Source organism: Petaurus breviceps, unplaced genomic scaffold, assembly GCF_028583685.1.
Source record: "Petaurus breviceps papuanus isolate PSGF00001 unplaced genomic scaffold, PetGlider_PUasm1.0 156, whole genome shotgun sequence".
Classification (NCBI taxonomy): domain Eukaryota; kingdom Metazoa; phylum Chordata; class Mammalia; order Diprotodontia; family Petauridae; genus Petaurus; species Petaurus breviceps.
Window position 1 is genome coordinate 6,744,994 of NW_027185720.1, and position 21,234 is coordinate 6,766,227.

Sequence of the window (21,234 nt, forward strand, 5' to 3'; positions counted from 1 at the left end):
AACATCCTATTAGATTCTTATTTCTTCTTTATACTTTGTAACTCAGTTCAGTAGTGTGAGAGGTAGTAAAGGGTTAAGTTTCTACAGAACTGCAAGACTTGCTGAAACAAGACTACTGATAAAAAGTACCAGACAGTAGCCTTGGGAAGAGTTGAGGCAATAGCCTTGGGAAGAAGTTGGGTTCCCAGAGATTTCCTAGATAATACTAAAGGTGAAATGATATAAAGTAAAAAGGAGCTGGCAGCAGCAGGTGAATTTGACCAACTAGAAAGCAGACAGTGGCCTTGGGACATTCAGGCCCAGATCCTAAGGATACATCTAGGTTGGACTAGTGGGGGTTCAGTATTCTAGAGCTGTTACTGAGCTTGCTTAGTGAACCTCATATATTATGTATGTTATCTAACAAAATTAGAGACCTTGTTCCTAGATTTTGGTGCTTAGAGTGTGAGCTCAACTCCCAGCCAATGGGAGAATGGTCAGGTGGGAGGGTGGGAGATTTCTGCATTAGGGCTATGTAATCATGCTTTTGCCTTTTGTGAGGTGCTTCTCCCTTCTGGCTTTTGTCAGATTGGGAACGCCCTTTCCTGGAAGATTGTAATAAATTCCTTTTTGCTTCTACCTTGAGAAGTCTGAGTTTATTTTGAGTAAGTGGTTTTCCAACCCACACAGGGCCTTCTGTTGCTCAGACTAGTGAAGGGAACAGGCAGTGACCCTACTGCCTTCCTGCCCCCTTACCCCCACGCCCCCCCCCCCCCAAAGGGTGCTTCACTCTTGATCCTCCTCCTCCCTCTTGGATGGCTCCTCCTCTGGCCTCTCACAGCCCATGTCCCCAGGGTTCTGACCTGGGCCCTAATGTAATAGTAATGAAATCTGAAGATCCTTCTGTATTGCTAAGCTGAGAGATACTTAGCACCTAGTTTCAAGTTAAGCCTCTGTTAAAGAAACAGAAGGTATGAACCCCTGTAGCTGATGTAACAGGAAGGAGCAATACTGTATATAAGGAAAACCCCAGCTGGGAAAGTCAGAATTTCCTGGGAACTTGTGGTGGCCGAGCTCCTTCTGAAGGCTAGCCAAGCTGCCAGAAGAGGCACAGCTGTGGTGTCGGTACTTCATCTGTTTGTGGCTTTGTTGAGCCTTGACTTCCCAGGAACAGAGACTGTGAGAGATTTGAGGTGGACTGGATACCATGAGCTTCAGTGTGGAACAGGAACTGCATGGAGAGCTGGAGAAGGAGCTGGGAGCTGTCTGCCTTTGAACCCAGGTGACAGTTTGGTGAATTCAGGTAGGAGGGGGACCATGGAAGGGAAACAATGAAAGCTGAAAGCCTGCCCCAAGTCACAATGAAAAGACCTCTCTGTGAATACTGATGTGAGGTTTTGCTTTGGGACTCACTGTTGTGTGATTTGGCTGGGATGAGACTCTCGGCTGCTGTTGTATGGGGTGGGGGAGGGCACCCCCCTCCCATTTGAAAACCCCAATGTTGGTGCTCCCCTCTCTGGTAACTAACTAGGTGTAGATGTAATGGTCAGACAGCTGGAAGTCCTGTCTTCTGAATTGTTATTTTCTGTTCAGTAGTAACTGATGGAATTGTAATTTATTTGTGATTGAATTAAGGACGCTGTGATTGACTAAATGAATGTACTAACCAGGGGTGGAGTAGTTTGACTTTCGTATTTTGTGTCCCTTAAGGATGATTGAATGATTGAGTTACTAAACGATTGTACTTTGGTGAAAACTATGTGGCCATTTTAGTGATAAGTCATTGTGAATTCTCTAGTTTGTTTTTCCGCGATAAGCTGTAACATTGTGAACGCCATACCTTGATTTTCTGTGAATGTTTTGCTCTGTTTTGTTATTGAATACAGTGTTCACGATACTGTGTAATCGGAACCTTGAAAGCTGTTCACAGCAGCCATCCTCTGGAAAGCTTTACAGCCCTTGGCTCTTCTCCCTCGATACTGTTCCACAGGATGCTCTCCTAAGTCCCATGGATCATCTCCATACTGACGATTCTCAGATCTATTTACCCAGCCTTACTTATTTACCCTCTCTTAGCTTCTAGTCAGGAGACTACTGGACATCTCAAACTGTACATCCCATACAGATCTCAAACTCAGCATGTCTAAAACCAAACTCATTACTGCTTTCCCCAAACCCTCCCTCTTTCCACCTCCCCTATTTCTGTCAAGGGCACTTTGGCAGTTATTTCGCCTGGCTAACCAAGGCAAAGGTTAGCAACTTGCCCAGAGTCACACAGCTAGAAAGTGTCTGAAGCCGATTTGAACTCAGGTCTCTCAGACTCCAGACAGCTGTATCCAGATGCTAGTAGTTTAAGATACTAAGAAAGATAAGGTAATTATCAGTTAAATTAATTATCTTTTGAATTCACCTTTGATCAGGTAAAAGGAGAATCCTTGGGGGGTAGTGATCAAAAAGGGATTGGCTGGTTTTAGGAAAATGACTACCCAAGGCATGCCCACATTTTAATAGATGACGGTTCTAAACCTGCCTTCTCAACTCTGCCCCCTTGCTCAATCCTCACTGCTGGATTTTGTCTATTCTTTGAGAATATCCAATTAAGAACTACCAAGTGACATGTGTTAGAACAGAGGTGGGGAACCTGTGGCCTCAAGGTCACAACTGGATTCTGTCAAAGGGCCACACTTGAGGACCTAGAGGTCCACATGTGGTCTCGAGGCAAAAGGTTTCCCACACCTGTGTTAGAGAAACTGACAGCAAAACAGGATGATTCCCACTGGTGAAGCCCACTGGAGCAACAGAAAGGTTAAGAATGCGTTCAGTCAGAATGAGTAAAAGTGTTTGCAGCAGGCTTGTGTCTAAAACACAAAGTACAGACACCAGCTATGACCATTCTTTAACAGCAGGAGGCACTCCAGGGCAGTCAGTCTTGGGGACTAAGTCAGACTCCTCTACAAATATTTATTCACTTTATTATCACTATGTCCAGCTGCCCAGCTTCACAAGGCACTTTGGCACACATGATGTCATGGGCCTGTTAAGAAAATTTTTCATTTTTCTCTTATTATGCTTTATGATGATGTTCCTTTGGGCCATTTGGCCTATGGAAGCCCGTCCCTGTTAACCTCGCCTGGCTGGAACCTGACTCAGAGAAGCCAAAGGGGAGCCTGCATTTTCCAAAGAGATCTGGCAACTACTTTGTGACATGCATATCTCCTCTCAATCAGCCCACTGTGAATTCTTTAAAAGTAGAAGTAGAGGATCATTTTACAGACTCAGCTGTTTAAATAAGTAACTTTGTTTAACCAGTAAGAACATCCAAGGAAGAAGACTATCAATCTCTTCTTCTAGGAGGCCATAAAGATTGTTACATGTTAACAATGATTTCAGTCTCTCTGGGAACCCATCCCAAAGCCTGTCTGTGTGGGACTCTGTATGGTGGGTGGAGGTGAAGGCCCTGCCAGGAACAAGGGGTAGGGCAGGGCAGAGATGGAGCGAGTGCACAGCGCCAGCCTTGGGCAGGCTCCCTATGGGCACTCTTCAAGTCTTAGGCCTTCTCCTCTGGTCAAGTCATTTTCAGCTTTCAGCAAGAAGATGAGGCGGCTGCCACTTCAGGTTGCTGAAGAGAGACTAAGATTTTGGGAAGATGTGAGAGGAGAGAGCAGCCCCCATCATGTCTATACCCCTGTAATGGCAATGGAATTTAAAGATTCCCTGCCCCTTAATAGACTTGGGAGGAATCTGAAGACCTCCCCTGCTTTGAAAGTAAACTCTGCCCCCTGATAGGCTGAATGTAATCACATGGAACCTGTGGTGGGAAGACTTTGCTAAAGGGAAGCAGAGCCCACAGGAAGCTGATCAGAGCTAGCCAGAGGGTGTAATGGGAATGCAAATTTGGAAGATCTTCCCTGCCCCTAGGTTAAAGTGCACCTGAAGCCTGGGGTGGGAGGCCTGTTTTTCAGTAGATACTTTTTGATTGGCCAGTGGGTCAATAAGGTTGTTACATTCTCTGAGCCAGGAGAAGGCTATATAAGCCCTGATGTGAGGCTTTGTTTTGGGGGCTCACTTTGAGAAGTGTTCTGTGATTTGATCTGTATTCTGGGAAGCTGTTGTCCAGGGCCCCCCCTGGCTTTGAAAAACCCAGATGTGGAAACCCAGATGTTGATTGGGTATGGATGTAATGGTTGGACAGTTTGGAAATCTGTCTACTTGATCTGTTTCTGTCTTGATAATTCTGCCTGTATACTTTGAGGTTCAGGGTGCTGACCTTTTCCCCTGAACAAGGTAAACGATATATGTCTGACTGATTAAAGTAAGCTTGTTAACCCATTTTGAGTTGCTTTCCTTTAACAAAGCAGATCCAAGAACCTGTATGGGCAGCCACCCTGAGGACGCTTGGGGGGCTTGCTGCTACAGAGGGTATGGAAGAGAGGACACTCATTTAAGGAGATAGAGAGGTTTGTGAGTAAATGTTGATCTTGTATTGATTTGTAGGAAGGCTGAAGGATGCTGTGGCTCTCAGCATTATCATGGCTTCTGAATATCTTTGGTACTATGATGGAATTGGCTTACTGGTTTTGGGATTCAGTTTTCTGGTATCTAAATAAATGTTTCAGTTGTCCTCTACCTGGAGAATCTGGTATATTTTGCGATCGAACATCATGCAATATTTATAGTCACGGTCTTGATTGTGATCATGGGCACTGTAAATATTGCATTGTTGCTACAACCCCTCATGTCCATACACCCAGCATGCTGCTCTAGAGACTTTGGGGAGCTACCCCGTGGGTGAGACCCTGTCTTCTCTCTCTCTCTCTTAGCTGAGGTGAGTTATCTCAGTCCCCATGGGAGAGCTCTATCATTCTGGAGAGATCGTCCCATGTACACCTTCTCTGATGTTCTGTTTTACTGCAATCTGGATAAATAGGTTTTCTTTGCTCTTCTCTATGGGCGTTCACTGTGAACCTAGTATTGGGTGGGAAAGGGGCTGAGCCTTGGATATGGAGCTTGGGATGCCCAACTCTACCCAAAATGACAACACAATCAGAAGTTAGATGGAATCCGACCATTTCTTCTAACTGAACAGTCTTTAAGGGAGCAGATAGATATAATTTTAGCCCAATACCACCTCTCTCTGAAGAATGCATAATCATGGCTTCTGGCGCCAACCTTCCTGGCAGGAATGAAAGTTTCCCTTGGAGAAGGGGGGTGGGGTGAGAGAAGAGGTCAGAGATGTTTGAGCTACACAACGATGAGCCCCCTCAACACATATGGGGTCTACTCACCACTATCCCCACACTCTGATGTAACTTTTCCCTATAAGAAGCTTGGTGTGAACCCCAACTGGGTTCAGGTTTATTTTTCTGAATTCTTAACCTGTACTTAAGCATAATAAAACCCAGGTTTTTAACCTCTAGAATTTCTGCACAGCAATACATTTACTGGGTAGCAGAGTCTCATGCCTCAGCTCTGTAGGCAGGACACATACTATTAAATTAGCTCTGGTAGAGGTGGTGTGTGTGTATGTGTGTGTGTGTGTGTGTGTGTGTGTGTTTGGGGGCAGGGGAACTCCCATAGTGACTGGATGAAACAGGGTCAGAGGACAAAGTCAAAATTGGCAGTAGCTTTACTTGGAGGAGGGAAGTAACATGAAAAGAACCTGGAAAGGTGGGTTGCAGCCAGACTCAGGAGGACTTGAAATGTCTGGTTATGGAGTTGTTTTTGTTCTGTAGATCAGGCTTGCAGATGCAATTGGGAAATATCTGACAAAATAAATGTAAACACAATACAACACAGAACACCACAAATTAGCATTATCTAAGTTGGCCTGATGTGGCTTCGACATCACTGCTGTAGATAATGGGAGACACTGAAAAGCTTTCTGTGTGCAGTTTTGTGATGGGTGGCCCTGAGAGGGAAAAGCCCAAGGTGAAAGCAGAACAGGGAAGTACTGGGGTACCCTTTGCCCTCATCCCCCAAAGACAAAGTTGCCTCGGTTACCACGTGACTTCTCACCTCTCTCTGGTCTCCTGTCAGCCTCTAGCTTGCACCTCTCCTCACAGAGCTCAGGAGGCCCTGATCTTGTTACCCCTTCACTACACGTGGGCCGGACCTCACAACTTTGCTACCCAGGCTGGAAGTTACTGAAGGCAAGTCACCAAGGCGCTATTTCTTTGAACTGTGCACAGTCCCCAGCCCATGATTAGCGCTCAAAAAAGCCTTGTCTGGTTGAGCAGGATGAGGGAAGGGCTGTGTTGTGTTTCGGCTCTGCATCAATCAGTCTTACTGCTGGCCCCCAGTAGGCACTTAATAAGAGCTCATTAAATGAACAAAGGCATGATCAAAGCCCAGATCACACTGATCACACTACATACGTTCTACAGAAGTCCAAAGAAGACCCTGTGTCAGCTTCAAGGGGGTCCTTGGGTAATTTCTCCCACTTTGAGGGATCCTCTGAAAACTCTAAGATAATCTAATGGGCTATGCTTTAACTCTGGAGCTCTCCAGGACACCCACCACTCTGAACAAGACCCTTTCAACAGTGCTAAACTTGAAAAAGATTGGCTTACGTACACAAACTGTTTTTCAGACTTCTTACTGAAGCTGACCTTAACCAACAGCCTAAGGACCTTCAAAGGGCGGATTTTTTCCAACGATGGCAGAAATCCAAGAATTGAACTGCTCACTGTATTTCTTAGATAGGCAAGCTCAGTGTACTAAGGCATGAGACAGAATTCAACTTCCTAAGCCGCTGTTAGGTCACAAAATAATGAGGCTGAGCTGAGACAGAGTGGTGGGGATGGAGAGAGCAGAACAGAAGGGAGGAGGCTCCTTTTCTCTCTCAAGGGCCTGGAGCTTAAGTCTCTGATCCTATAGGAGGTGAGAGTGGAGTTGGCAGTCAGGGCTTGTCATCTATACCTGCCACCCCACCCCCCACCCCCTCTGACAGTCTAGTGGTGACATTAATGGGCCCTTTCTCAGGATCAGGTTTTTAAATGCCAAAATTCCACAGGATGACAAAAGGAAATTCCTTCAAATAAAATACAGTGATCAACGTTTTGAGAAAACAAGGTTGTGGACGCCATTTTCACCACCCTGGGCGGTGTTGTTCAGTTGTTTCTGACTCTTCATGACCCCATTTGGAGTTTTTGTGGCAGAGATATGGAGTGGTTTGTCACTGTCTTCTCCAGCTCACCTGACAAATGAGGAAACTGAGGCAAACAGGGTGAAGGGACTTTCCCAGGGTCACAGAGCTAGCAAGTGTCTGAGACCAGATTTGAACTTGGAAAGATGGGACACCCTGACTCCAAACCCAGCATTCTGTGCACTATGGCACCCCCTAATTGCCCCATCCTTTTTTTTTTTTTTTTTTGGCCAATTCTATAATAGACCACTGAAAACCAGAATCCCATCATAGAATCCCACACACTACGACACCCTGTCTGGCCAAAAGACAGTGCCTCAGGCACTAGCAGCAATGTCTGATCGGCCCCTGACACACATAAATCGTGTTTTCCACACTGAGAATGGTTCTGACGCAGACACCTCGCACTAGGATGGTCAGAGTGACCTCAGAATTGCTTCCAGGGTCCTTGGAGAATTAGGTACCAGTTGACCAGCACCTGCTAGAGAGGTGAGCATGCTTCTGACAGGCTCAGCACCAACTGGCAAGGTCTGCCGGGCACTAGAGGAAAGTTCTGGGCCTGCTCTGCTGATGCCAAGATGTTCAAAACTGGAGGGAAGTAAGAAACGATTTATAAAGCACCCAGCACCTGCCAGGAACTTGGCTGAGCACTTTGCAAATGTTATCTCATTTGGGCCTCAACACAATCCTGGGATGCAGGGCCATGATTATCTTCTTTTTACAAATAAGTAAACTGAGGCAAACAGAAGTACAGTGACTTGCCCTGGGTCCCACAGCTAGTAAATGTCTAAGGCAAGATTTGAACTCAGGTCTTCTTGACTCTGGGCCCAGTGGTCTATCAAGGCCTGGGAGGTGGGCTACTAGAGAATGATCCATCACAGCGACATGTAGGAAGGGTTTCAATCAGGATCACTGGGTAACTCAAACCCTGATGAGATCGTGGCTACTCTGAAACCCTCAAAGAAGGGCAGGGCTATGACTGCTTGACTAGCTTAAAGGTCCAGAAGCTTCAGAGCACTCTGCAGAGCAGGGGCACTGCTCAAGCTGAGCCATCAAAGGCAAGGCAGACGAGCCCAGTGCATCAGAGTTAGAGAAGGGCTACTGCTCCCCTATTTTAACAGACCCAGAGAAGGCAAGCCATCTCCCAAGGTCATCGAGCAAGCTCTGGGCAGAACAAGGGTTAGAATGCTGGTGTTCCCTGGCCTTCCCACAATACACTGCTGCACCGATGGAAGGCCTGAGACACCTCTCGAGGCCTTGTGGACTGGACTGAGGAGGTCACATTCTTTCTGCACCAAAGAAGGGGGGACCGGCCAAAAGGAGCAGCCCGGATCCCTGTGCCTAACGCTCAGGCAACCAGAAAGTCCCAAAGTCCTTTCCACACCTGATTATTAACCTGGGGAACCTCAGAAACTTTGGATGCCTCCCACGTGCAGCCCCTCTTGACTCAATCTGGCAGGAGTGACTTGCATGGGAACAGTCAGAAGATCCGGGAGGACTATCAGCTAGTGCACAAAGTCAGTTTCCCCTTCTGTCCAGGACTTCCCCTGGCCCTCCCCTGACGCTTCCTAAGCTTTACCAAATGAGCCCTTTGGGACGAGAAACACCTACATTGATTCAGAACCCACAAAGGCTGCTCTGGAAAACTGGGGGCTACAATTCCTCCCAAGGGGGTTAAGAACACTCAGTGTACCCTGCAGGCAAATCCAGGTCATTTCCATGTGAACAGATTGCTAGGAAGCAATTTCCTGGACCTCACAGCCACAGCCTCTGTCTGCAAAGCACTGCTCCCCAAACTCTGGGAGGCAAATCTGGCCTTTACAGGAGAGGAAACCAAGGCTCATAAAGGTAATGTATTTTTATAGGACCAGACAAACACCAGAGTCAGGATCTGAACCCAGAACTCTGCTCAGTGGAAATCTGGTGCTCTTCCTGTTAACAATAAAAGGAATAACAACTGGCATTTATATGCTTTAAGCACTTGGCAAACACGGTCTTCACAACAACCCTGAGACACAGATACTATTAGTGTCTCTATTACACAGATGAGAAACTGAGGTAGAATGAGGTTAAGGGACTTGCCCAGGATCATACTGCTTGAACTCAGATCTTTCCAGCTCCTGGTCTGGTACTCTATCCACTGCACCGCCCTGCTGCCTCAGGCACTGACAACCTAAAATAGATCCTACTACATTCCTGCAACATTGAGTATCTTAAGGAATTGGCAGCAGTGACATTTTTTTGCAGAGCAGACATTAAGCTATACTGCTGGGAGTTGCACGCACGCACGCACGCATGCACGCACACACACGGCTTCACGAGCACAAGCTACATCTCCACACAAGCTTTAAGCATTCCCTTATTCGATAATGTGACAAAGTGGTACGGTAGCAGTTCTTGGAAGCTGACACATTGGGGGTGCTGGCAGACAAACCTGGTCCCTCAGAGCTACGAAAGGTCTCAGCAGGTTTTTGAAAACCACTTACTAAAATTGTGGAATCCTAGGAAGAAACGGGTCCCCTCTAGGTAACACTGTACCTACAGGATTCATGTGACTTGGGCTATGAGAAAAGCAGCCTCTAGACAAAACCCATCAACACCGGCAGAGCCAGAAGGAGTAGGGCTTTGTCTCTGATACCGTATGTCCTGGGGGCACTTGAGTTTCTCTGCCCAGAGTTCACATTTAGGAGGTACCTTCTCAGCAAACTGCCCTAGAGTTGGTAACAAAGTCTGCCTCCACTGTCTCCTGTGAGGTTCCCAACATCCGTCCCTGGCAGTTCAGGGGTCCAGGTATCATACCCATCCCACAGATGGGGAAGCAGGTCGAGGGAGGCGGTAACTCACGCAAGCACAGGCTGCTGGTGGCAAAGCCAAGATTCTGGCCATTCTTACCGCCATCTCTTTGCAAACATGCTCACTGCCTGGAACCCAGGACTATTTTATAGAATTGCAGGATTCCAAAGGTCACCTGATCTTACTCCCTCCATGAACCAAAGGAGCCAACTGAGAGGCCATACAGCCCAGAGCAGACAAGGAAGCCCCTGAGGAATCCCGGCTTTGACATTTACAGGCTCAGTCTGCTCATCTGTAAACAAGATCATGGCACATGCATTCCCTAAATCACAGTTACCAGGCCAGTGATTTGCCTTCTCCAGGACAATGGTGTAAGAATATTTAAGAGATGGATGGGGCAGAGCCAAGATGGCAGAGTAAAAAAGCACAAACTTGGTGTGGGCTCTGGCTTTAACCAATACCTGTAAAAAAATGACTAAATAAATTTTAAAGTTACAGAACCTACAAAGAGACAAAGAGAAACAAATCTCCCACTGAAGGCAGCCTAGCAGGCTGACAGGAAAGGTCTATTGTAGTGCACTGGGAGCTGAGTGTAATCCCCAGTGAACTGTGGTTCCAGCCCCAGGACAGCCCAGACTGGCCAGAGCAGACTCCAGGGGAGAAAATCACCAGCAACTGTGGCAGTTTCCAGACTCCTTAATGCATAAACGCCAAAGAGAAAATAAAAGGTCAGTCAGGAACTCTGTTGTAAGGGTAAAGGAACAGCACAGTCCGGGCCCCTGCCCCCAGGTGAGAAGTGGCGGGAGGTACCCAGTGCCCATGCCTGTTTTCTGAGCTCCTGGCCTGCAGATTGTAGGCAAACCAAGTGACCATTCAGAGGGTAATTACTCTTACTTTGACCTGCTTGGATCTGGATCACGGTCTTGGGTGGTGGCCCTGGGGTGTATCGTCAGTGCACCAGAACTTGTGGAGGCTGTAGAGAGAGCGCCCAACTAATAGCTCCAGCAGCTGTAAAAACCCCAGCAATTTGGGACAAAGCTCTCTCCATTCTGAAAGCAGTGTTCTACCCTGGCAAAAAGCTCAAAAGTCAAGTAATTGGTAAGATGATGAAGCACAATCAGACCATACAATCCTTTTTCTGAGACAAAAAGGATCAAAGCATGGAACTGGAGGAGGACAATGAAATCAGAACTCCTGCATCAAAAGCTTCCAAGAAAAATATGAACTGGTCACAGGCCTTGGAGGAGCTCAAGAAGGATTCTGAAACTCAAGTAAGAGAAGTGGAGGAAACACTGGGAAGAGAAATGAGAATGATGCAAGAAAATTATGAAAAGCAAGTCAATAGCTTGCTAAAGAAGATCCTAAAAAGTTCTGAAGAAAATAACACCTTAAAAAGTAGACTAACTCAAATGGCAAAAGAAGTTCAAAAAAGCCAATGATGAGAAGAATGTCTTAAAAAGCCAAATTTTACAGATGAAAAAGGAATTTCAAAGATTCACTGAAGAGAATAACTCCTTCAAAATTAGATTGGAGCAATTGGAAGCCAATGACTTTATGAAAAATTGAGAAATTATAAAACAGATCCAAATAAATGAAAAAATGGAAGGCAATGTGAAATATCTCATTAGAAAAGTCCCTGACCTGGAAAATATATCTAGGAGAGATAATTTAAAAATTATTGGAGTACCTGAAAGCCATGATCAAAAAAAGAATCTAGAAATCATCCTTCAAGAAATTCTCCAGAAAAATTGCCCTGATATTCTAGAAGCAGAGGACAAAATAGAAATTGAAAGAATTCACTGATCGCCTCTTAAAAAAGATCCCAAAAAGAAAACTCCTAGGAATATCATAGCCAAATTACAGAGTTCCTTGGTCAAGGAGAAAATATTACAAGCAACCAGGAAGGAACAATTTTACTATTGTTGAAACACAATCAGGATAACACAAGATCTAGCAGCTTCTACATTAAGGGACTGAAGGGCTTGGAATATGATATTCCGGAGATCAAAGGAGTGAGGATTAAAACCAAGAATCACCTACCCAACAAAACTGAGTATAATGCTACAAGGGAAAATGACCTTCAGTCATTCTTTTTTAAAATTTATTTATTGGTTTCTAGTTTTCAACATTCATTTCCACAAGATTTTGAGTTACAATTTTTTCTCCCTGTCTTTCCCCCTACCCTCCACCCCAAAATAGCAAGTCTACTGAATACCGCTTCCCCCAGTCTGTTGTCTCCTATATCCTCCCCCATGACCCCCTCTCCAACTTTCTATTAGGGCAAGATGGATTTCTATACCCCAGTGCCTGTATATCTTATTTCCCAGTTGCATATTAAAAAACAAACCAAAAAAATTAAACATTTACTTTTAAAACTTTGAGTTCCAGATTTTTTCCCTTCTTCCCTCACCTGCCCCCCACTGGGAAGATAAGTAATTCAATATAGGTTGTACATGTGTAGTTACCCAAATCATTTCCATAGTTGTTATAATGTGAATGACTAACTATATTTCCCTCCCTCCTATCCCACCCCCTACTTTTTCTATTTTCTCCTTTGACCCTATCCCCTTTCAAAAACATTTGCTTCTAAATACTCTCTCCCCCAATCTGCCCTCCCTTCTATCATCCCCCCTCTTATCCCCTTCCCCCCTACTTTCCTGTAAGGTAAGATACCCAACTAAGTGTGTATGTTATTCCCTCCTTAAGCCAAATTCAATGAGAGTAAGATTGTCCCATTCCCTTTCACCTTCCTGCTCCTCCCCTCCATTGCAACAGTTTTCTCTTGCCTCTTTTATGTGAGCTAATTTACCCTAATCTATCTCTCCCTTTCTTCTCCCGATAAGTTCCTCTCTCACCTCTTAATTTTATTTTTAAGATATCGTCCCTTCATATTCAACTCATCCTGCGCCCTCTGTCTATGTATATATCAACATACATATGCCCACACTCACATATATATTTATATACACATACACCCTCCTATATATATATATACACACACACACATATATTCCCTTCAACTATGCTCATACTGAGAAAAGTCATATGAGTTAAAATTATCATTTTTCCATGTAGGAATGTAAATAGCTCAACTTTAATAAGTTCCTTATGATTTCTTTTTCCTGTTTACCTTCTCATGCTTCTTTTGCTTCTTGTATTTCAAAGTCAAATTTTCTGTTCAGCTCTGTTTTTTTCATCAAGAATGCTTGAAAATCCTGTATTTCATTGAATGACCATATTTTCCCCTGTAGCATTATACTCAGTTTTGCTGAGTAGGTGATTCTTGGTTTTAGTCCTAGCTCCTCTGATCTCCAGAATATCATATTCCAATCTCTTCCATCCCTTAATGTAGAAGCTGCTAGGTCTTGTGTTATCCTGATTGTGTTTCCACAATATTCAAATTGTTTCTTCCTGACTGCTTGCAGTATTTTCTCCTTGACCTGGGAACTCTGGAATTTGGCTATCATATTTCTAGGAGTTTTCTTTTTGGGATCTTTTTTGATCCCAAATTTGATTTTTTTTGAGTTGAGGTGAATTCTTTCAATTTCTCTTTTGTCCTCTGGTTCTAGAAATATCAGGGCAATTTTGCTTGAGAATTTCTTGTAGGATGATTTCTAGACTCTTTTTTTGATCATGGCTTTCAGGTACTCCAATAATTTTTAAATTATCTCTCCTGGAACTATTTTCCAGGTCAGGTGTTTTTCCAACAAGATACTTCACATTGCCTTCTATTTTCTCATTTGTTCAGATCTATTTTATAGTATCTTAATTTCTCATAAAGTCATTGGCTTCCAATTGCTCCAATCTAATTTTGAAGGAGTTATTCTCTTCACTGAGTTTTTGAAACTCCTTTTCCATTTGGCAAATTTGGCTTTTTAAGGCATTCTTCTCCTCATTGGCTTTTTAGACTTCTTTTGCCATTTGAGTTAGTCTATTTTTTAAGTTGTTATTTTCTTCAGTGTATTTTTGGGTCTCCTGTAACAGGCTGTTGACTCGCTTTTCCTGATTTTCTTGCATCATTCTCATTTCTCTTCCCTATTTTTCCTCCACTTCTCTTACTTGATTTTCAAAATCCTTCTTGAGTTCCTCCATGGCCTGTAACCAGTTCATATTTTTCTTAGAGGCTTTTAATGCAGGAGTTCTGACTTTGCTGTCTTCCTCCCACTCCATGCCTTGATCCTTTTTGTCCCCCCAAAATGATTCTATGGTGTTTGTGCTTCCTCAGCTTGCTCATCTTGCCAGCCAATTACTTGACTTTTGAGCTTTTTGCCAAGGTAGAAGTCTGCTTCCAGAATAGAGAGAGCTTTGTCCCAAATTGCAGGGGTTTTTGCAGCTGCTGCTGTTAGAAGGACACCCTCTGTACAGCCCCCACAAGCTCTGGTTCACTGCCCACACACCCCAGGACCACCACCCAAGACCGTGATCCAGATCCAGGCAGGTCAAAGCAAGAGTGATTACCCTCTGAATGGTTACTTGGTCCCCCTAAAATCTGCAGCAGGCCAGGAGCTCCTGAGGAAGCCACATGGCGGGGATGTATAGCTGCAGCACCCCCCCCCCCCAACCTCCATCCCTGCTTCTTGGCCAGGAGGCAGGGGCTGGACCAGACTTTTCCATCCCTCCCTGTTCCAACAGAATTCCACACTGATTTTTTACTTTGTCTTTGGTGTTTATGGGTTAAGAAGTCTGGAACCCCCCACAGCTGCTGGTGATTCACTCTCCTGAAGTCTGCTGTGGCTGTGGCTGGTAAGGGCCATCCTGGAACAAGAAACATGCAGCTCATGCAGAGCTGTGCTAGGCTCCCTCCCAATGTGCTGAAATAGACCTTTCCTGCCGGCCTGCCAAAGATTTCTTTCTCGGTTACTTTGTGAGCTCTGTAGCTTTAAAATTTGTTTAGAGTCATTTTTTTTTTTTTACAGGTATTGGAGGTGGTTGGGGCTAGAGCCCATGCCAAAGTTGTGTTTCTACTCTGCCATCTTGGCTCCTCCCCAACTTTCAAGAATTCTTTTTTTTTTCTTTTAAAGCAATTGGGGTTAAGTAACTTGCTCAAGGTTACATAGCCAGTTATTTCTGGGTGTGGTGCTAAGTATCAGAGCCCAGATTTGATCCCAGGTCATCCTGACTCTGGGGTGCTCTTACTCACTGTGCCACGTGGCCACCCCTAAGCAATTGGGGTTAAGTAACTTGCTCAGGGGTTACACGGCCAGGTGTTTTTGGGTGGGTGCTAAGTGTCCGAGCCCAGATTGAATCTCAGGTCATCCCGACTCTGGGGCCGGTAGTCTTACTCGCTGTGCTACCTGGCCGCCCCAATTTTCAAGAATTCTTGAGGAAAAAAACAGAGCTGAACAGAAAATCTGACTTCCAATTACAAGAAGCAAGAGAAGCATGAGAAGGTAAAGAGGAAAAAGAAATCATAAGGAACTTATTAAAGCTGAACTATGGAAAAACGATAATTGTAATTCATGAGACTTTTCTCAATATGAGGGTAGTTGAAGGGAATATACATATATGTATACATACATATATATGTATGTATAGGAGGTTGTATGTGTATATAAATATATATGTGAGTATATGCATATGTGTGTACATGTATACATAGACAAAGGGTGCAGGATGGGTTGAATATGAAGGGATGATATCTCAAAAATAAAATTAAGAGGTGAGAGAGGCATATATTGGGAGGAGAAGGGGAGAGACAGATTAGAGTAAATTATCTCATGTAAAAGAGGCAAGAACACACTGTTACAATGGAGGGGAAGAGCAGGAAGGTGAAAGGGAATGGGTCAACCTTACTCTCATTGAATTTGGCTTAAGGAGGGAATAACATACACACTCAATTGGGTATCTTACCCTATAGGAAATTGGGGGGAAGGGGATAAGAGGGGTGGTGATAGAAGGATTGGGGGAGGGGGTAGTTAGAAGCAAACACTTTTGAAAAGGGACAGGGTCAATGTAGAAAATAGAATAAGAGGGGGGCGGGATAGGATGGAAGGAAATAGTTAGTCTTTCACAATATAACTACTGCGGAAATGTTTTGCATAACTACACAAGCACAACTTGTGCTGAATTGCTTGTCTTCCCAGTGGGGATGGGTGAGGAGGGAAGAAGGAAAAGACTCTGGAACTCAAAGTTTCAAAAACCAAATGTTAATGAATGTCACATGCAACTGGGAAATAAGATAAACTGCCACTGGATTATGGAAATCTATCTTACCTACTAGAAAGTTGGGGGAGATGGGGAGGATATAAGAGAGAACAGATTGGGGGAAGGGGTATTCAGTAGGCTTGCTATTTTAGGGTGGGGGTAGGGAGAGATGGGGAGAAAAATTTGTAACTCAAAATCTTGTAGAAATGAATGTTGAAAACTAAAAATAAAGAAATAAATTGGGAAAAAAATAAAAATAAAGAAAAGGAAGAGAACGCAAAAAAAAAGAGATGGATGGGCAGAAAAAGAGATGGGAACTAGTGATGATCCCTGTTACCCACAGAATGGCAGAGGCCCTGGGATGGGGAGGGGCTCTCATGTGGCGGAGGGCATGGACGAGCCAAGTCACTGACATTCTGAAGCATTCCACGGGGTGTACCCTGTGAGCCCTAGCTTGGGAGGCCCCCAGCATCCCGGATCGTGCCCTGCTATCCCCATCCCCCTCACATTCACACTATCAAGGGGAGGATCTTTCCCAGCAGCATTGATGGAGGCAAGGGCACCTTCAGAGCTGTAAAACAATCCTGTCCAACTGGTTTTCTCTTCTCCAGGACTTGAGTACCTGGGGCCCATTCTATTCAAAGCCAGCACAGTAATAACCAGTGGGAAAGAGGGCTCAACAGGGAACAAGCTAGGATTTTAATCCTTGTTCAATTCCAAATTGATGACTCTGAGCCAGTCACCTCAAGTCATTTCTCAGGCCTCAATTCCCTCACTAGTAAAAGAAGGGAAGTGAATTAGCTGATTTCTAAAGCCTTATAAACCGGCCCCATCTCAATGACTCTCTGATCTGTAGCATGACAGAAAGAAGGCCCCTGTCCAGGTCAGGCCCTCCCAAGATACTCTGCATTGGGGGGCAGAGGCTTGGCTGCCGCAAACGGAGCTCCATTTGGTAACCTGGCTTGCTTGGTGAAGTCAGTGGATATGGGACTCCCAGAGACCTTAGGAATCAGCTTGTCTCAAATGCTCATTTTATAGAAAATCCAGGCCCAAAATGATTCTGCCTCAAACTGCCCAGTTTACGTATAAGTGACAAAGCTGGAATTCAAACCCAGCTCTCTTCCAAATCAACCCTGTGAATATCTGTCTATAAAAAAGGGAAGAAACTGGCTGGTTGTTTGTTTGGTTTTTATAAACACAGAATGAAGTACTTCCATTTAACTCATGGTTAAAACTGCCAAAGAACCAGAATAATTTTTTTTTATTGGGACTAACTTCCAGATGTGGGGGCTTACAAAAAGACAAAACAAAATGATCATAAGGGACAAACTCCCAACGAGACAATTTTCAAAGGTTTCCTGATCCAACCCCTCTCTTCCATGGTAATGTGTCTTAATAATAGGTGAGAGGCCAATCTCTAACCAAATCCAAAGCCGAGCCACTTTCCACCCCATCCATCTCCTTTCTCTTCCCAGACACAAGGCTTCAATTTCTGCGAAGCAGACACCATGGGGCCAGAGGATGTCAAGGAAAGCGCACCTGGTCACTGCAGGCACAACGCCTGGGTTCCAGTCCCATTTCGGGCACCTACCACCCATGTAGGAAGGCCTTGGGTAAATCACCGAGGTCCCCGAATCTCAGTTGCCTCATCTGTAAAAGGAAGAGACTGGACTAGATGGTCTCCTCTGAGTGATGAGGGATGGCTCCTAAGCACCCCATCATGAGGTAACCTTCAACTGCAGATTTATGACCCTGTGGGGCAGGAAGAATAGACAGATAACCAGGGAACACTGGGAAGTAGAAAGATACCTTCCATGCCAAGTACATCAGAGAGGAATCCAACCAAGACCAAGGGAGAAGCTGGCTTGTCAACCAGAAAGGCTCCACACAGTGGGCAGAGGGGGAGGCATTATCATTGGACCTAAGGGACAAGAGGAACCCAAGGGGCAGGCAGAGGGAAGAGAGTGAATCCTGGACTGACTGCACAGATCAAACAAGGCCTGTTTACAACAGAGATTTATTTGAATTAAAACAACTGAAACAAGTTTCTAAGAACTGGATCGCTGTCTCTCATCTTGTTCCATTCACAGCCCACCACGGCTTCGAGTCCCTGAGGCCAATGAGGGGCTGTTCATGCCCCCCATCTACCACCTCTGCCCCCAAAGGCTCCTGGAAGGTAAGGGACAGCATCTTCTCACAAAGATTCCATTTTGTCTCAAAGTCTGGGGGACTCTAAGCCAACAATATTTATGTAAGTGGTTCTTTTTAGTCATCTCAACAGTTATTGTAACTGAAAGGGAAAGGGAAACTTCTCTGCCCATAAGTTTTCTTTCTTCCTGTCTCGCTTTCCCCTTTCCCCTTCTTGAGTACTGGATCTCCACCTTCGCTTGGGGCCTTTTCCCCCTCCCTTGCCAAATAAGGCTGTGAACATTTGAATTGTTCAGACTGTTCAGGACCCTTCCCCCTTTCCCTGGCGGTCAATCAGCATTAAGCTCTTAGCCGCTCCCTTCTTCACTTAGGCCTTTGCCACATAAGGAGGATAGGTACATCTGAATTGGCTATCCCCTATTTCCTTGTTCTTTGTAAGCCCACCTCCCAGCCACTGAGAGACAGCAGTGGGTTTCTTTGTTCCTTATCATTGGAGGAGAATTCGCTCCCAGATTGTAAGCCCACCTCCCAGCCAATGGGAGAAGGGACAGTGGTGGGAGGAGGCTTGATTGCATTAGGGTATAAATTCTTGTTCCATTTTCTGTAACACAACTCTGCTGGTTCAATACTGGTGGAAGGGATGCCCTCTGCTCACGTGAACTGAATAAACTTCCTGTTCCTTCCTCAAGATACCTCTGACTTAATTTTTCTGGGTAGGGGATTTTGGGGGTCACCACACCCCACATACAACTACAGCCCTTTGTTGCCAGCTAGATTTGGGTAACCCAAAAACTGGTTAGGAAGGCATGTTTGGAGTAGTCAACCCTCCCCTGTCTCATCGATCCAAACGTGGCCGAGTGAGAGCTCTCTCTGCTCCAAGACCCTCCTCTTGTGCTTTTATAAACTAGATTATTAGAGAATTATTTCTGTCTCTGATTTATCTCCTTTCCTAGGTTTCAGCAGCACCTTCAAGGTCATCTTCTCCAGCTCCTAAGAGAATAAGAATCTCTCCAACAACCTCGCTGACGTGTGGCCATCTGGGCTTCAAGATACAGAATTTGATCCAGAAATTCCATCTCCACTCGGGGGCAGAGGGGGGACCACTAATGGATGTGGTCTAAGGACTTTAGAAAACTGCACGTCGTCTGATCAATACCAAGACAAAAGCACCTGGACGAGGCTTCCGTGAGGCTGTGTCCAGGATGAGTGGGAGCCAGCTGTTCTGGGCACTCAGCTGTGGCTATACAGGAATCTCTGGGAATCAGCATCTCTCACAACTGGCTGTAAACAAACCACCCTTAAATAGACACAGGTCTCCTCTTTAACAACAAGGAAACAACAACAGCAAAACCTGGGCTGGCCTCCTGCAGACCAGCTGTCCTCTTCACGTTGCTGGTGCTGCTAGATTCCACTGGCCAACACTACCTCCACCATAGTCTAAAGGGATGGACGCCCTTAGGTGACAGGGAAATACAAGCCAGACACACTGCTGACAGCCTCAGAGGATGGGGTTTACACACACTACTCCATCATTCAGTTGGGCATCTAACCAGAGAAAAAGGATTTCTTGTTTATATGCAGGCCTAGGTCTCTGAAATAGGTGAATTAGGGATCCTTGACCCTGTCCATTGATTCAGAGACACCAAGAAAATCAACTCAATCAAGAGACCACAGATACCATCAAGACATGATAAATAATGTATCTGCCACCAGCTGTCTACACTGGCCCCTGTGAGGATCAGCTTCACCAGGGAGGGAGGAGCAGGGCAGCCAGTAAGGGCTAAGTGGCTCCTGAGCTTGTGGGCTGTGTATATGGGGGGGGGGGGGGCCCGCAGTCACCAAAGCCAAGCACTTCTGGTAAGAAACAAGACTGTCACTTGTAAACAGATACAACCTGGCTTCCAAGTTTTCTCAATGTGCATACACACATATGCACATACTCACACATGTGCCAACCAAACCACCCGATCCTATGAAAGGAAGATGACCAGACAGGAAGCTGACGACACACCATGTCACAGGGCCTGCGGCAGTCTAGCCTCACCCACTGGTCAAGCAAACCACCCCAGAGGCTCTGCTCTCAGTGAGTCAATCTCTCTCATGCATTACTTCCTCACATAGTTCTACCACCTGACTTTTGCTTCTGCTGCTCCCTCAGATACAGAGGAAGAAGTCTTCCCCCTTGCTCCCCCCAATCCTCCCACTTTCCAGGGTCAGCTCCAGTCCCACTCCCCCCTCCACCCCACCTTCTTCACCTGAGGCAGATTGAGCAAGGGAGAGCAGTCAGAAGGCTTGGGTCTGAACACCAGTTCACCAGACCATTGTGAACAAAGTCCTTTGTTCAATGGCTGCCCAGAGATGTATCAAGCAAACTCAGGGAGAGGCCAGCTTCCAGCAAGCTCGAAAACCTACAGAGACTAACCAGTTTTCTCATTTACCTCCCTTCTCTTCCTACACAGCCCTGAAACCCTCTGATGATGCATTTACTGTGGGTCAACAGAACATGGATGAGCCAGGCTGGAAATCAAAAATGTCACCCTCGTGAACGATGATGCAAAAGCCGTGACTAGTCTCTATTGTTATAATCCAAAATATATTCAAGAGACATTCACTCAGCCAACCACATATAAGGAAAGAAACCCAGGGGCTGCTAAGCCACATCAGAGAGACCAAGACAAGACTCACCTCCCAGAAGCTATCGCTGGAAACTTCTAGGCCAACAGAATCATCATAAGTGACAGACATGTCTTCAAAAACCGAGGAAGAACCCCCGAAGGCTGAGGCTTGGAATCACAGGCGCCAGGAGTTCAACTCTATAAAAAAAGAGAAAAGATGAGGAGTTTGTTATGCATGTCTGTCTCTAACTCTCAAAAGTAAAGAAGAAAAGAAAATCCCACTTGACAAATAATTTCCATCTCCTAGCCTAGGCTTCTTTCTCCATTCAAATGGAGCCTATTCCCTTTGGCGTGGGGGAGAAGAGGTGACAGAAAGTTCATACATACCACATTTTACCTATCAACAATAGA

The 21,234-nt window shown here is 45.3% G+C and overlaps 2 protein-coding genes and 1 long non-coding RNA gene across 6 annotated transcripts in view; 1 reads left to right on the plus strand and 2 right to left on the minus strand.

Moving 5' to 3' along the window:
• The window catches only part of ARFGAP3 (ARF GTPase activating protein 3), a 111,049-nt gene that overhangs the window by 84,208 nt on the left and 5,607 nt on the right, over positions 1–21,234 (minus strand). The window lies entirely within an intron of this gene.
• The window catches only part of PACSIN2 (protein kinase C and casein kinase substrate in neurons 2), a 147,927-nt gene that overhangs the window by 29,432 nt on the left and 97,261 nt on the right, over positions 1–21,234 (minus strand). For all 4 annotated transcript variants that reach the window (XM_069081958.1, XM_069081957.1, XM_069081955.1 and 1 more), the window contains one exon: positions 20,894–21,021. In XM_069081958.1, the coding sequence (XP_068938059.1) occupies positions 20,894–20,953 (60 nt within the window). In that variant the 5' untranslated portion in view covers positions 20,954–21,021. The remainder of the gene's footprint in view (positions 1–20,893; positions 21,022–21,234) is intronic.
• On the plus strand, positions 721–20,907 carry LOC138156588 (uncharacterized). The gene is made up of 3 exons (XR_011167188.1): positions 721–1,282; positions 18,151–18,236; positions 19,162–20,907. It is a non-coding gene; the product is annotated as an uncharacterized lncRNA (long non-coding RNA).